This window comes from Nelusetta ayraudi, unplaced genomic scaffold, assembly GCF_046127955.1.
Source record: "Nelusetta ayraudi isolate G7.1 ecotype Tasmania unplaced genomic scaffold, CSIRO-AGI_Nayr_v1 ptg000016l, whole genome shotgun sequence".
In the NCBI taxonomy this organism is placed as follows: Eukaryota; Metazoa; Chordata; class Actinopteri; order Tetraodontiformes; family Monacanthidae; genus Nelusetta; species Nelusetta ayraudi.
The window spans coordinates 562058-578545 of NW_027466066.1; the positions used below are offsets into that span (position 1 = coordinate 562058).

General features: G+C 48.1%; 1 protein-coding gene across 2 annotated transcripts; it reads left to right on the top strand.

Moving 5' to 3' along the window:
- Nucleotides 1-1470: 1470 nt before the first annotated feature.
- hoxb8a (homeobox B8a) lies at nucleotides 1471-7807 on the top strand. Of its 2 annotated transcripts, none has more exons than XM_076023640.1 (2): nucleotides 1471-2575; nucleotides 7326-7807. In XM_076023640.1, exons 1-2 carry the CDS (start codon nucleotides 2143-2145, stop codon nucleotides 7784-7786), a joined length of 894 nt encoding a protein of 297 aa, XP_075879755.1. In that variant the 5' UTR covers nucleotides 1471-2142; the 3' UTR covers nucleotides 7787-7807. The 2 variants fall into 2 exon arrangements, with proteins under 2 accessions (XP_075879755.1, XP_075879756.1); XM_076023641.1 differs by having other exon boundaries at nucleotides 1474-2575; nucleotides 7329-7801.
- Nucleotides 7808-16488: the final 8681 nt, after the last annotated feature.

A 16488-nucleotide genomic window follows, 5' to 3' on the forward strand; every position in this document is an offset into this window, starting at 1 on the left:
ATTAATGTGAAACGGCGTTGAGACGGGAATTGGAGGGGATGGAAGGTGAAAGAAAACTAAAAAGAAATAATGAAATATGAAAAAAAAAAAAAAAAAGTCCAGTGTGGAAACTTAAACTGCTAATCGCTGCAGTTTAAGTCGTCTTATTTTTTTTTACGATCCCCGGCTGTGATACAAGGCCGCGCGCAACCTTTCCACAATTTATCCCTAGTTAGAGCGGGGAAAGGCGTCGACTCGACGACGGACAGGGGTGATCGGGGTAAAAGGCCGTGTCGTAAACACCCACCACCACCACCACCACCCCCCACACACACCCTTTTGTTTCCTCGTCGCACACACAGAATGTAAACAAGCAACAAACACCGCGCGCTCCCCACCAGCAGCCTGAACCGCGCAACAACCGTCTTTATGGAGCTTTATAGTTTGTTAAAAAACATTTACAGCCGCCCTCCCTCCCCCAGTCCTCTTCGCCCGCGTGCGTGTGTTTATGGAGATCATATTTTTTTTTAATCCGTCTGGATTATCACGCAGGTCACACTGGACTGGAGAGAGAGAGAGAGAGAGAGAGAGAGAGAGAGAGAGAGAGGCTCTTGACTACTAGTTTTAAAACCTCAATTACGTTTATAGGCTGGTACTTGTTAAAACCAATACCAATTAGGGAGTAGCACCCTCCCCACACACACACACACACACACGCACACACGCACACACACACACACACACACTGTGTGTGTGTATGTGTTGGGCTCTCGACCCAGGCTTCCCAGGCATTTTCGGGCCTGTGCGGTCCCCACCACACACTCTCTCTCCCTCTCTCTCTCTCTTCCTCCTTCAAATGACAAGAAGAAGAAGAAGAAGAAGAAGAAGAAGAAGAAGAAGAAGAAGAAGTTAATGAGAGACGCTCTCCACCGTGCAATACACCTCCACCCGAAACTCAATCTCAGCTGCAAGCAAAGTGGTGGGGGGGCATCTCCTGGCTGATTGGAAGAGGATGTGCGTGCGTGCGTTTAAAGATGCAGATCCACACAATCCACCCCCCCCCCCCCCACCCACCCCTACCTCAACTTCCTCCACCCCCCCTCTTTCTTATACTTGTAGTTTCTCAGCGCACCCTCCTCTTCCTCCATATACACTACACGACGCCGGGAGACATCGAGGGGCTGATTCAGGCGCGTGCGAGTTAAAAAAAAAAACATAACGGGAAGAAAAAAAATCTGCCTGTGTGTACGTGCGTGCGCGCAATCTTTATTTGCGTGGAAAAGCCAATGGGATGAAGAGCTGATAATAGATGCAAATTATCCGAGGAAACGACGCACGCTCGCACACACGCACACACCAGCTCGAGTGCAGGAGAGGGAGGGCGAGAAAGGGCGAGAGAGAGGGAGAGAGAGAGAGAGAGAGAGAGAGAGAGAGAGAGAGAGAGAGCCAGGGAGGGAGGGAGAGAGAGGGAGGGAGGCAAGAGAGAAAATATGAAACAACTCATTTGCAGAGGAGTAAATCACGGGGAAAGCCGTTTGAGCGCGCGACAGGGCTCCCGCTTCCAGCGCGAACACCGGAATTGGGATGCGCACGAGCCCTCCCTCGTCTTCCTCCTCTTCTTCTCCTTCCTCCTCTCCTTCTTCTTCTCCTCCTTCCACGGTTTCCTCTTCCTCGCTGGACATTTTATGGAATCGGCCTGATTGTTGTTGTTGTTGCTGCTGTTGCTGTGGCGCGCGCGGCACTTCCATCTGCTGCCGTCTCCGTCCCCGGGAAGCTCGCGACCGCCGCGGCCGACTCAGAGGGGGGGGGAGGACCGGATCGACCACAGCGACGGTCACCGACAACCGGCGGCGGACCTGCCTGCCTTCCCTCCTACCCTCCTTCCCTCCCTCCTTCCCTCTCTCCTTCCCTCGCTCGCTCTCTCGCTCGCGCTCCCTCCCCTCCGCCTCGGCGTTCCTTCGTGTCGAGCAGAATAAAAGAAAACACAATTGAAAGACGCCGGTCGCTTCCTTCACTTCCTGCACTGTGACTCTGCCGACTTTAAAAAAAAAAAAACCAAACAAACAAACAACAACAACAACAACAGAAAGAACGGTCCAAAACAACACTACAGAGAGACTGAGAGAGAGTGAGAGAGAGAGGGAGAGAGGAGGGAAAAAAAAGATGAGCTCATATTTCGTCAACTCGCTCTTCTCCAAATATAAAAGCGGGGACTCGTTACGTCCCAACTACTACGAGTGCGGTTTCGCCCAGGACCTGGCCGGCAGCCGGCCCACCGTGGTCTACGGCCCGGGCTCCGGCGCCACCTTCCAGCACGCACCGCAGATCCAGGACTTTTACCACCACAGCGCCTCGACGCTGCCCACCAACCCCTACCAGCAGAGCCCGTGCGCGGTCACGTGCCATGGCGAGCCGGGGAACTTCTACGGATACGACGCCCTGCAGCGGCAGACACTTTTCGGCGCCCAGGACGCGGACCTGGTCCAGTACAGCGACTGCAAGCTGGGAGGCGCGCAGGGTCTCGGCGGCGAGGACGCGGAGGGCACCGAGCAGAGCCCCTCGCCGACGCAACTCTTCCCCTGGATGAGGCCGCAGGGTGAGGACACTGCGAGAGCGGGTGGCGCTGGTGGTGGTGTGTTGTTGGATCACGTTGTGTCTTCTGCTGAGGGTCAAGGAAGTCGCTGCTGCTGCTGCTGCTGCTGCTGCTGCTGCTGCTGCTGCTGTTTTTGCTGCTGCTCCTCGAGGAGCTGGAAGCAGCGAACGTGTCGGACGACACAGTGGTAGTAATAATAATAATAAAAAAAAAAAGTTGTAGACGAGGCTTTAAAAAGCGGCGGTTTATGCGGGGTGAGGGGGGGGGGGGCAATTAGAGCTCCGAGCTTTTCGGAGGGCGAGACAAAAGCGCGTTTATGGTTTTATTGGCAGTCACCAAAACTTGTGAATGACACTAAGGGCTCAGAGCAGAAAGGACGGGCCAGCCAGCCAGCCAGTAAGTCAGTCAGTTAGTCAGCCAGGGTCAGGGAGGAGAGTGGGGGGAAGAGGAAGAAAATGTTTCAGAGGCTGCTTAGAGGTGCAGAAGAAGAAGGACAAGAAAGCTACAGACTAACAACTGCTCCTAGATTTGGATGATTTAGCCCATTAGTCCGATGTTGGACCGCGGTGGAACTTTTACTGCAGTTCACGCCTTCGTTTTACCGTTTTGCAACTGTGGTCTCCGGTCCAAGTCTGCCATCCTGCCTTCACGGTGACCGCCGGTCCCCACAGGGTTAAATTGGGGTTGGGGGGGAGAGGATGTGTGGTTAATAGAGAATTAAACGGGGGTGAAGGGGGCGTTTTTGGACTTTTTTTTTTTTTTTGGTCTAACGCTGTGAAAAGGTGTGTGTGTGTGTGTGTGTGGGGGGGGGGGGGGGGGGGGGGCACCTAGAGACTCAAAGATAGACGCTGCCTGTACAAGGGCACGTCGGCGCGGTCGCGCCGTATCAAGCAAAAAAAAAAAAAGGCACGACCTTTGTGGCCGTGAGTGTGTTATAAAAAAATTAAAAAAAAATATATATATATACAATACATTTCGAATCTTTAATTCTGGAGAAAATCGGTGGCGTCGCGTAAGTGTTGGTAGGTGGAGGGTGATTATTAATGGCGACAATTTAAGCTTGATTGTGCAAGGAGGCATTTTTGTGTTGGAGAGACGTACGGGGGGTGAGAGAGGGAGAGAGAGAGAGAGAGAGAGAGAGAGAGAGAGAGAGAGAGAGAGAGAGAGAGAGAGAGAGAGAGAGAGAGATGGGCCGTGAATGGATTGACATGTATAGTAGCCTGTTTTGTTTCAGCCCATATTTCTCTCTCTCTCTCTCTCTCTCTCTCTCTCTCTCTCTCTCTCTCTCTCTCTCTCTATCTCTGTGTGTGTGTGTGAGTGTGTGAGAGAGAGACACACACACACACACACACACACACACACACACACACACACACACAGGCAGTGTGAGAGTTTATTGCCTATATGTTCTCGGCTGTATTTTTAAAGTGGTGCTGCTGCAGGCGGGTTATAGCCTGTGCAGGACTTTTGTGGCTTCATGATTATGATCATAAAAAAGAGAAAAAATAATAAACAACGCCGAGCCAGCCAGGTCTCCCGAGCTGCTCTCGCGCTCCCTCTCTCTTCATCCCTCTCAACCTCTCAGGCCGTTATAAGGCACTTCGACCACCTGCTACGGACGGCGGTAATAATGGTGGCGGAGATCTCGTTTAACGCGCGCCTTTATAGGATTTTGGGACACTTCACCGGCGCCGCTGCTGCCCCCTCCGGAGTGTGAAGTTGTCACACCTGACATCTTCTGCTTCTGTACGTTCTTTCGAACTTGCTTTTCAACCCACTTCACCACCGGTAGCAGCGATTAGCGCCCTATGATTGAGAGTCTACAAACAGTTTACTTGGCATGAATGAAGCTCCCGTAAAGTCAAGTCGAACCGGAATTGCAGTGCAATCCGTGCGTATAAAAGAATAACTACAACCACGCGCGGTTTGTGTGACTGTTTGTTAGTTATTATAGAAGAAGAAGAAGAAGTAGGAGGGAAAACTCGGGCGCGCCTGTTTAAGGCGGATGATGGGGCGCAGCAGCCCTGCCCCCCCCCCCCCCCGGTTCCAAAGTGCGGAAATTCCATTTTAACGACGACTAGGTTACGTTCAACAATTTGTTCCATAAAGACGGGGTGGGGTTGGGGGGGTGGGGGGGCATGTCCACATCCACACCTTCCACGTTACCCCCGGCAGCACCGACTTCCCGGGGAAAAAAAACCCTCTCGTTGCCTCCGAGCTGCTGGGTTTTAATATCCGAGTTTAATTCTGAAGCCGCGGTGATATGGACCGTTTTACGACTCTTTGCTGAACCGCTTAATAAATCATCTTCCCCTTCCCCTCCTCTTACTTCTGTACGGCTCCTAAAAATGAAATGAAACGATTAAAATCTGATTAGGGGGAAGAATGAATGCGTTGCTTCTGTGATGCCAGTGTCTGTCTTGGCTGCACGCGGAGGAGAAAGCCCGCTGCCACCTTCTGCAAAATGTCAACATGCCCATGAATTTGTTTAGACCGTGTTTAATTGGATTAATATATATATATATATTTAAAAAAAAAAAAAAGGCAATATGTCCTGGAGACGTTTCGCTGCGGACGCCTGCATTATTTTTCCCCGGACAGCTAAAAGGCGCGTAATCCTTCAAGTGATGCTGCGAAATTTAAGGCTCAGCTCTTCTAAACTGTTTGACAGGCACATATGCCACCGACACTTTGTGCCGGTGTTGGGGATTTCATCTCCCTGCACGTTCGGTCCGTCCAAAAAAAAAAAAAAGAAAAAAAGAAAGAAAGAAAAAACCCTCTGGATTAAAGCGCCAGCCGCTGTCATTTTACCCCAGAAAGCGTTTCTCCTTTCGCCCTAATTCATGGCTGGTGACAGCAGTAAATGTGGCGCCCACATCCCGTGAAGTCCCTGCAGCGCGAGATCACGGCGCCAGCCCTGACAGATAATACATACTAGACATTTTACATCACTTACAAGTCCATGCGTTTTCATAGTGGCTTGCTTGTCTTCTTCGCCGGGCTATTTCTGGCTGCACGTATGTACGTTCGGTCATCAGACCCTATTCAATAGAAGCCTACTGCTGGCTCGCGGTAGTTAAACTGTACAATAGATTTTTATTAAAAATATATATATTTTTTGCACTTTACAACCCAGCAGTGTGTGTGTGTGTGTGTGTGTGTGTGTGTGTGTGTGTGTGTGTGTGTGTGTGTGTGTGTGTGTGGTCTTCCCAATTTGTAAAGTCTGCGGACAATAAGTCGCTTGACGAAGGACAAATGGGGGGAAAAAAATGAAATGAAATGGACCTTTAATATCTGTTAGTTATTAACTGGGTGGCTCTCGGTCAGATTGTGAGAACGTTGCGGTGGCTTCCGAACACTAAGCCCGCCAGTCCGGCTGTAACTGCCGGTTTCCCGGGCTTTTAAAGGCACAACTTTTCTCTCTGTGTGCATGTCGTTTTATTGTGGTCGAAAGCTGAAGGATCTCTGGCGCCCGTTTTACGGCTCGACAGTCAGAGAGCAAGACAAACAGTTTGATGGAAATTTAATCACTTGCGCGAATGAGCCAGCGTGTGCTGTGGCTGAGCTCAAAGTGTCGTATTTATTTTGTTTTTGCTACAATATAATCTGTTTACACTGAGACCTCTCATATGACTTGTACTAATAAGCCGTTACCGTTCTAAACGCTTATAATAGATAAATCGGTGGACTGTTTTTTTTTTTTTTTTTTTTTAAATATATATATATATATATATATTCTCGCAGAATGAGTCTATTAGAACGAGAGTCTCAGACTTGTCGCGCAAATGTGCAGGAAATAAAACATTTTTCAATCTGTTTGTCCCGCCTGAGCTTCATAAAACGCAGGCGAGCGGAACTATCTCACATGTTGTGGGGCTGTAAAACGAGCGCGCCTCTCGGCTCGCGTGCTTGTGCAGAAATACCTGACCTTTATTAAGTATTTATGAATTTTAGATTGCGTCTGCGCCGCGAGTTGTCCGTCTTTGCCGCCGTGGAAACAAAGAAAAACAGCAGCAGGGTTGAATGATTGGGCCCCGCGCGCTCACTTTGGTAAACATTTCTCCTCTTTCCTCGTCTCGCCATATTTTTTTTTATTTTTAATTTAGTGTTTCGGTTCGGATAATTTCAGCAGCCGATAGTCGGATTCGCGGCGAGGAATTCTTCTTTCTTTTCAAAGTGTTTACGATCTATTATGTTATCAAATATTCATGCTCACTGTAAGTGCTCAGTAGATAAGTCTGTCTTTATGCAATGTTTGAGTGTGTGTGTGTGTGTGTGTGTGTGTGTGTGTGTGTGTGTGTGTGTGTGTGTGTGAGTGAGTGAGTGAGTGAGAGAGAGAGAGAGAGAGAGAGAGAGAGAGAGAGAGAGAGAGAGAGAGAAATAGGCATTACACTTTAACATTGATTATTTTAAAAGAGATATAGATGAGTACTATCTATAAATATTTTTCTCTTTCTCTTTCTCTCTCTGTGTGTGTGTGTGTGTGTGTGTGTGCTGTCTCGGCTGAACTCAAAGAACAAAGGGATCAGGGCCAAGAGTGCAGAGCTTGAACTTATTGTTTATTTATTTTTTTTGCTTTTTATTGAAAACAAAATCAGGTGATGTGTCATTGGGGATTCATAAATCATTTTAAGTTATATTTCTAAAAAAAAAAAATAACTCAAACATAATAATATGTCCGAAGTCTATTGTTGCCTCTAAAAAAAAAGCCTCCCCTCTCCCAACCCCTCCTCTTCCCCCACCTCCTCCCCAGTAGCTGCGGGCCGGAGGCGGGGCCGCCAGACCTACAGCCGCTACCAGACGCTGGAGCTGGAGAAGGAGTTCCTCTTCAACCCCTACCTGACCCGGAAGCGCCGCATCGAAGTGTCGCACGCCCTGGCGCTGACGGAGCGCCAGGTGAAGATTTGGTTCCAGAACCGGCGCATGAAGTGGAAGAAGGAGAACAACAAGGACAAGTTCCCCAGCAGCAAGAGCGAGCAGGAGGCCGTGGAGCGGGAGAGGAGGGAGAAGGAGCTGCGGGATGGCGGAGGAGGAAGTGGAGGAGGAGGAAGTGGAAGTGGAGGCGGCGAGGGCGGAGGTGTTGCTGGAGGAGGTGGTGGAGGAGGAGGGGCGGCTGCGGGAGGAAGCGCGCTGGCGGCGGCGGCGGCCACCACGGCGGGCTCGCAGGCCCCCGTCAACGGGGATTGCTGCGAGAAACCCCACAAGCAGATGTAGGTGGAGGGGAGAGGAAGGGAGGGATGGGGGTGGAGGAGAGGTGGAGGGGTGGACTGTAAATGTTGGACAGGACGGGGTGGGGAGGGAGGTAGGGAGGAGCACTGTTTTTGTCTTAACCGAGGCCCTCGGATTGACTGCCCTCCGCTCTCCTTCGATCCAATCGATGGAGAGAAAACTCAAAAAGAAGAGAAAAGAGAGAGAGAGAGAGTAAAAAAAAAAAAAAATCAAATCGCGACCGAGAAGCTGCGACAGACAGGAAGAGGAAAAGCCAACTCGCCCCCTTTCTCGCCTGTTTCCGTCCGTCGGCTGACTGTACAAATGGGATGAAAGACGAAAAAGAAAAGTGTGTCGGGGGGGGGGTGTAAAAAAGAAAATAATCAAGAAACTACGGAAGCGCACTGCTGCCTTCCTAGAAAAAAAAAAAACAGGGCTCAGTATCACGCTGTAACGTCATACTTTCACGTTTTTACGTGATAGTTTCAAATGTGAAACTATCACTTTATTTCGTGATCATTTTCACGTTATATCGAGAAACTATCACGTGATTATCGTGATAGTTTCACGTTTTTACGTGATCATTTTCACTTTATAACATCAAACTATCACGTGATATTTTGATAGTTTCACGATATAACGTGATACTGAGTCCTGTTTTTTTTTTTCCTAGGGTTGCAGCAGTGCGCTTCCGTAAGCAACAAAATGTGAATTAAACAAACAAAAAAAAACACGACGAGGGCGGGGGTGGATGAAACGAGCAACGCATAGTCTACTCTACTCTAGTGCTTAAAAAAAAAACGAAAGAAAAAGAAAAAAACGCTTCCTTTCTTTGTGGAACATTTATTGTGGAAACATTTCTATATTGTTAGAAGTTTATCATTAACAATTTTATCTTTGGCAGCTGTATAGTTTTTAAGTTAAGAAAAGAAAAAAATTGATGATGATGATGATGATGATGATGATGATGATGACGCTGACGGTGGTGCACTTTTTACTGTACTTCTCACTTCTATGTTGTTGTTGTTGTTCTGGCAATGATTGGTGATGATGATGACGATGATGATGATAACGACGTAGCAATTAATGAAATTTCCAACAACATGAAACTGCCTATTTATGCCGTTTTAGTAGGTCGGGTCTCTTTTTTACACTCTCTAATTGTCGTTTTTTGGGTTTTTTAGTTCGTTTGTTATGTTTTTTTTTATTTGTAATTATTATTTGGATCGATGGTGTTTTTTGTTTGTTTTTTTTGGTTCGTGTCCTCTTTCTCTTTTTTTTGGGTAAGAAGCATGCGCAGTGCAGATTTAAGAAGAAAAAAAAGAGAGAACATTCCTCAGAAATAAAAACGACGAAAAAAAGGAAGACAAATGTTGCATTGAGTGTGAGGATTTGGTCATTTGTCATTTTTCAAAGGAGTTGGAGGGGGATGAAAGTTGGAGCCGTTCCCTTCTTCCACTCACTCTGTAAACTCTGTCAGCAGCCAGACTGATAAAACCGCTCGGTTCACGGGGCCACGCGTTCGAGCCTCGACTCGGAAATCTCCACTTAAAACAACACACGCCTCCGCTCCTTTTCTTGCGAGACACACACACACACACACACACACACACACACACACACACACACACACACACACACCTAACATCTTAACATCGTGTTATTTATGGCCCGGTCCTCATCCTCCACTTACATTACAGGGCACTATTTTCACCATTACACCGCCCTCCATCATCATCACGGTGAGGGGAGATTGTTTCCACATGGGGGGATCAAACACACAGCGAATTCATATTTACACGTAGCGGTCCATATATCTTCACACGCGCAGAGCGGATTTGTTATTCAGGCGCAATCTCGGGCGCTGTCGGCGCACCGCATAACAGGTTGCAGGCGCGGTTTGTTCAGAAAGAAAGAAAAAAAAAATCAGACGTGGGAGGTACAATGCAGCGGTGGGAGCTGCAAATTGGGTGTGGGAGCTCCCCGTTGTCGCTATATTTCTGTTTTAACAAGCGACATTAAGGGGCATCACAGGCTACACGGCCCAATTTAAAGGTTTAATGCAACGATTTGGAGCGTCCATAAAGTTTGAGAAGTCACAGGAGATGTCGGGCCAGAATTGATTTAGGGCAAAACAGTAAAGCTTTGAAATGTATCCATGCACCATCTGGGGACAAAGACCTGGTCCTACAAATCCCTGTAGGACCATATTAGCATGTATCACACTCTGGGAATTTTTTTGGTGTTAAATTCCTGTTGACGCGATCTCGAATGACCAAACTCATGTTTTTAAGCAAAGGAGTTAAACAACCATAAATCTCATGATTAGAAATAAAATAAAACATGAAATAATAAAATAAGCAACAGACTTTCACAGCACGATTGCAGGGGGACTAAAACAACCAGATGAACTGGGTGGTATTCATTGTCACATTAGAGGCATCAAGACCAAAGTGTTCCAGCAGTCCATCACACTCTAAACACGTCCACAGGCTGTCGGAGTAGGTTTGCACTCACTCAGTCCAGCTGTAGAGGACAAGCCAGTGGGGCCCTGCTTGGGGGTCTCGCACTTTAAAAGGCTTAAGAAAAACTCGACTGACTAACGCAATCTATTCCAAACTTTAAGCGCAGAAGCCGACTGGAGTGTGAACAAGGATTTGGGTCAATGCCCAACAACACAAGACATTTGAAACTGCCTCTCCAAATATAACCTTTCTCAAACATTCGTTTAAGCGTTGCCGCATGGACCTGGTCTATCACATTTTAAAAAAGTAAAAAAAACAACCAAAAAAACCCCTACCTGTTCAGTCAGGTGTAAAATAACCGGCATGTTCCGCAGAATAATGGGAACTGTTCCAGGGTATGCCTTAACAACGGGGACGTGACACTTGCCTGGTTTTGTAGAAGTCAATGGCCTCGGGGGACTTTGAGGTTGAGACGCATGACACATCCGAGGTTTGGCCTGCGTGATTCACAAGATAAGAGAGAAAAACCTTTCAGTCAACACCCAAGTGAAGGTTTGCGTAAACAGATGCAACACAGAACAGATTGGGGTTTTTTTGCAGATTCCGCAAATTGTCTTAAAAGTCCCCCGTTGCATATTTAGCCCTCTGTTTACAGTTCCCCCACAAATAAAGTATTATCTTTTACCACGTCGAATCTTCAGTCGAACCGGTGTTCCGTTAGACCGTCCACATGTTTGGAAAAGGAAATTACAGCGGTCATACGGTTGTCTGAAGAGGCAAAACCAATTCCTGTGGCTGAAGGTGTCGTTACTAACCTGGGAGAAGCATCGGTGCCCTTGACTGACATCACAAAAGATGATGAAGCTTTGGTATTTCCAGGGAGGCGACACACAGCCTATTCGCAGGAAAAATGTTGCGAAATTTTGCACGATAGAGATCTAACATAAATCAGAAATACATTTTCGAGAGGCAGTTATTAAAACTGAGCACGACACAGGGGCTGATTCTCTGTGTAGCATATTAACTCGCTTCAATACCCGAGGGCCGATGAAAAATACGGTCAGCCGTTTGGAATGCCGCGCAGCTGGCTAATCCACAACTGATTGTCAACAAATCCCAGATATGCAAGATAAAATGAGTAACGTCAAGTGATCCTGCAAGAAGCACATTCGACCAAAATCGCTCTTTTGAACTGAATTTCCTTTAATCGCTTTGTAGTCTCAAAGCATACCTTCCGATCCTTTCAAGATATTGAAGTAATCAATATTTGTTTTGGCTGTCCTATTCTCAAAAAATATTGAAAAAAAACAATATTAAAACCCACCTTTTTTTGGTGATCACATGGTCTGGCTCTCATGACTCTGATACATTGTAGTCTTCAACTTATTCAACAGGTTCACACTTTAAATGGAGATGTTGGGGTGGGGGGCACATTTCTATGTTTGCCATTCAAGCGGAGGCGCTACAGCGCCACACAGTGTTCTGTTGAGGAAGAGGTGTCAACGTCACGCACAGAACCGGAAACTGAGCACCTGCTCGCCAGGTGAGACTCCTTCTGGTGACGCCCTCGAGACCTTTTGTTTTTTAGAGGGGCGGGGGGGGGGCTTAAGGGTTCTCATATTACAAGACCCAGCGGCGAACGCAGTGGAAAAACATCAAGCCGTCACTCCTGACGCTGATGATTATTAGCCAATCAGAGCGTGAGGAAGCCATCACTCACAGCGCAGGTTGATTTCTTCTTCTTCTTCTTCTTCTTCTTCTTCTTCTTCTTCATGATTTTGTTGATTTTCTTCTTCTTCTTGATTTTGTTAATTTTTACAGTTCTTCTTCTTCTTCTTCTTCTTCTTCTTCTTCTTCTTCTTCTTCTTCTTCTTATACTTCTTCGTTTTCTTCTTCCTCTTCAGAGCCCCCCCCCCCCAACCCAACCCAACCCCAGCCCTCCGGCCTTGCAGTGACCGGTCAGCAACCGCGTATGAGCGATGAGAAGAACACAAGAGCCTGTTTTGTTCGCCTGTGTGGGATCCCCCTGTTTTCCCGTGTGTGGTCCGCTCCAGCATGCAGGAGACGAGCCGTACATGGATGGCGAGGAGGGGGTGAAAAAAAACCTGGGAATCCATCTTCCCCCTTTTGGCCTGTTCGGCAACTTTACGCACGTGGCTCTCGCCTCTGCGCGGCCCCGTCCAGTTTCGAACGCGATCAATAGCGAGCTATGCCAACGACGACGACGGGATTTCAGCACCGGCGAGTCAGTCAGTCAGTCATGGGGAGATTTAAGCTCGTCCAGGATGTTTGTGTCCGCCTCAGCCGTTCTGTGCGCCATCCCGCGGTGATTAGTTGGACACTTTCGGAGCTGTTTGCCATTGATTGTTTGATATAGATTAGCGAATGTGTGTTTGGATTGCGGTGGAGGTGGGGGGCGTGCTTCAGCGAATTCTCAGGCATAATAAAAAATGACATCCGGAGGGAAACCCCGTCCGCTATTGGGCAAGCTGACATCACATGGTGGTGGGGGGCCGAGGGGGTCACGTGTTCAGCGAGGAAACGGGAGGGAGGGGACAGGAAGAGTCGAATGGATGATAATGTTTGTATTGCTAATAACAGTTTTTTCGACACGTCTAGACAATAATCGTTCCCGGGATCGAGACTCGCACGCGGCCGACGTTCCAAATCGGCTCTGGCCAACAAATCACGAGCTCTCTCGTCTTCAAGAACGAGATTTTTCTCCTACCACCCCTCCTCCCTCCCCCCTCTAACATCATCTCCGCTCTGCTTATCGCAGACTCTCCAGCTTTTCCCCTCCTGTACTTCTCCTCTACGGCTCCTGGCGGAGCACCAGCCCGCGTCTCCCTCTCCTCCTCCTCCTCCTCCTCTCCCTCCTCTGCGTCTTCATCCTCGCGCTCTAGTAGTTTACTTCACGCGGCACCGAGCGAGGCAGGCAGGCGGAGTAGCGGGAGTGCTCAGGCAGGCCTTCGGCGCGCATCCGCTCGAACTTAACTCAAAAGTGGCCACAGGGAGGGGAGCAGCTTCTCGGCTCGGCTCGGGGGGGGGGGGGGGGGCAGAGCAGCAGCGGCAATCAATCGAGGGCAAGGCCGCCGAGATGGTGCAAAGTGGATCAAAAGTTCAGGTGAGGAAATGATGAGAGTGGAGGGAAGAGGAGGAGGAGAAGCTGAATTAGCGCGGCCCCACAGGTGAGTTGGTTGGAAAGAGGGCGGGCAAGGATGACGACAAGGAGCTGTGTGTGTGTGTGTGTGTGTGTGTGTGTGTGTGTGTGTGTGTGTGTGTGTGTGTGTGTGTGTCTTCCTCCAACGTTAAACGCTCCTTACAGCGCTGGCTGCCCCGTTGCGCAGCGGCCGCTGCCAGTAGCTCAACTATTCCTCCTCGTTTTCTTTCCGTGTCATTTTACGCGCAACCCTCCCTCCACCCTCCTTCTCTCACTCTTTGTCCATCTTTTTATGGGTCTGCGACCTCCATAAACCCATAATTTAAGACTTGTGAATATTCATTAGGGGGGGGGGGCATTGTGTTTAGGAATGGGGGACAGTGCATGAAGTGGATGTGGGGGGTTCCACCAAAATTCGTGAAGTGAAATGCGCAGAAAATGTCCCACCAACTCTTATAGTTTTCACGCTAACGTAGAAGAAGACGCGCAGCCTCGTCAAAGCCTAATCTTACGCGCGCGCGCCCCCTTCTCCGAAGTGCTCACTGAAAATCCCTTTGTGCTATTGTACCGTCACTGCGAACCGCTTATACCATAAACACTATAAATAAGCAGATGGGTTTGATCTTTGAATGCCTGCCCTTTCCCCCGATTGTAAAAAGCGGCATTGTGTCACCCGGCGCTGGGCTTGGATGCTGAATAGATGCGGGGCCTCGGGAGCCCCGAAGCACAACAAACAGGCGCAGGCACAAAGAGCATTTTATGTTTGCCGTCTCACGCTGAAAGGTGGCGCGTAAAAGTGAAAAAAATAAAAAACCCAGGAGAAACCGCGACGAGGGCGTTCGTGCGTAAAACATGCGTAAAAATGAAAGATGGCGGTGGCGCACATGGACGTCAAATAATGCGGTGGAAAACGAGGGGGTTTAGGTAAACGTCCGCGCGCGCACACACACGCGCACACACACAGTGATGGGTTTGTGGACAAATCAGGTCTCTCCCCATTAACTGTACTTTGGCAGCGACTAGCGGACAGCTTCGTGGACATTTCTAGTTTTCTCATTAATTCGCAGCCACCATTTGGTTTTGTGTGTGTGTGTGTGTGTGTGTGTGTGTGTGTTACACGAAAAGGGGTTGGATCAGGCGGCCTGTATAATGAATTTATAGATTTTAATTTAGATTGGATTCCAGTCCAGGGCGCCGGGGATGATTGGTAGTAGGGGGCGCACCGGATGCTCGTGTTAACCGGCGCAAAAAAGACAAACAGCAGAGGGCGAATTAAAGAGACGCGTTCGGAGCTCTCGGAGGGATGCGTTATTGTGCGTAAATGAACGCAGTAACGTCAATTTTTTTTTTGTTTTCCTGTACGGTAATTCTATAAATCGTGAGTGGTGGGTGGTGCCGCTGCTGCTCCTCTTTGTGTGTGTGTGTGTGTTATTTTGAGGAGGTGCTGCTGACGATGTGTGTGTGTGTCTATGTGTGTGTGTGCAAGAGAAAGAGAGGACCCCTTTCTTTTTGAGGATTTGCCTGGAAAAAAAATCCCAACTCAAGCTGGCGCACAGATAAATCAGCGGCAGGGCGAGAGCGGGAATACATTATGGAGATGAAGTTTCCCCTGCGACGCGCAAACAGGCGCGCAACTCACTTACACACACACATACACACGGGTTCGCGGCGAAACGGAAGCGGCGCACAGATAACCGCCCGCCCGCGCGCGCGCGCGCGCGCGCGCACACACACACACACACACACACACACACACACACACACACACACACACACACACTTTCAGTCACACACACTTCCACGCTGCTGCTGACACTCACTCCGTCACACACACGTCGCGAGGGCTGCATTCAATAACGTTTGGCGCGGGCCAAAAAATGCGCCAACGTTGGACAGAATCAAGTGTTGGTGAAATAAGTTGGAAAAAGCAGAGGAAACTTTATTTTATGTATAGTATAAACCTTCCTCTGTATTTCACCAATTTGGTATCTTCTATTCAATTTAAAGCAATGTATTATTTTGTATGTAAATGTATCATTTTTATTATTATTATTATTATTATTATTATTATTATTATTATTACATTTCCATATGTAAAGCATTGTATTATTAACAATGATATGTTCTTGCATTATTATATCAAGTTCTATTATTATCCTGTATATTATATTGTATATTATCCTGTACTTGTGTGTGAATATTTCTTTAAATATTTTTCAATCACATACTACCATGTTAACATTCAATGTTCACATACAATTTTTTATCCAAAGATAAATCAACATCAGTGTCTTCAAAATTCAAAGCTTTTCAAATATTAGACTCGGGCTCAGTGTATCTATAGGGTTAAGAATATCTGACAAAAAGATCCAGCAATGGAATACAAACCATATGTAAAGATGTGAATCCCCTCAGTGGATGGCGAAATGCAGAGGACGTGACCTCCTTGCGTTGGAGGCCCTGCTCGTCTCCTCTGTGAACTCCTGCGTGCAGGATGATTCAGACTCCTACCTGCCGTGTCAAATTACAGCAGTGAGAAGCTCCGCAATCAATATCAAATCAAAGCGAAGCTATTTTCCTTTTTCTTCAGCCCATTTAGATCCAGGAAATAGACAGCACGGGGTGGAGGGGGTGTGGGGGGGGTGCTTGAAGATGAATGTCCCAAGCAGCGATGACATGAATCTGCGTTGTGAAGATACGGACGACTGTGATCAGCATGAGGAACAGAGGGGGAAAAAAAGGCTTTTTATTTCAGCCTCAGCCTGGTTGTGGTGGCTTGTAATTAGCACACGACTCTGTGTCATTTTCTTTATTCCTGATTTCTCTCAACAGTGATCACCACTTGGGGCTTAGGTATAAAATCTTCTCGAATTCACACGTTGATGAGCCCCCCCTCCCCAAAGTCCTCACAACAGCCAGCAGCCCCAACCAGATTCTTTACAGGCCGGTCGTTGCTTTTTATTGCGGCTCAGCTGACCTCCAGTCTGTTTGCCTGTTTGGAGGCACCAAAAGGACGCGCAGGATTTCAAAGTGTTCTCCTGAATCGGTGGACCATCCGATTAGCCTGATCTTCTAAAATCCAA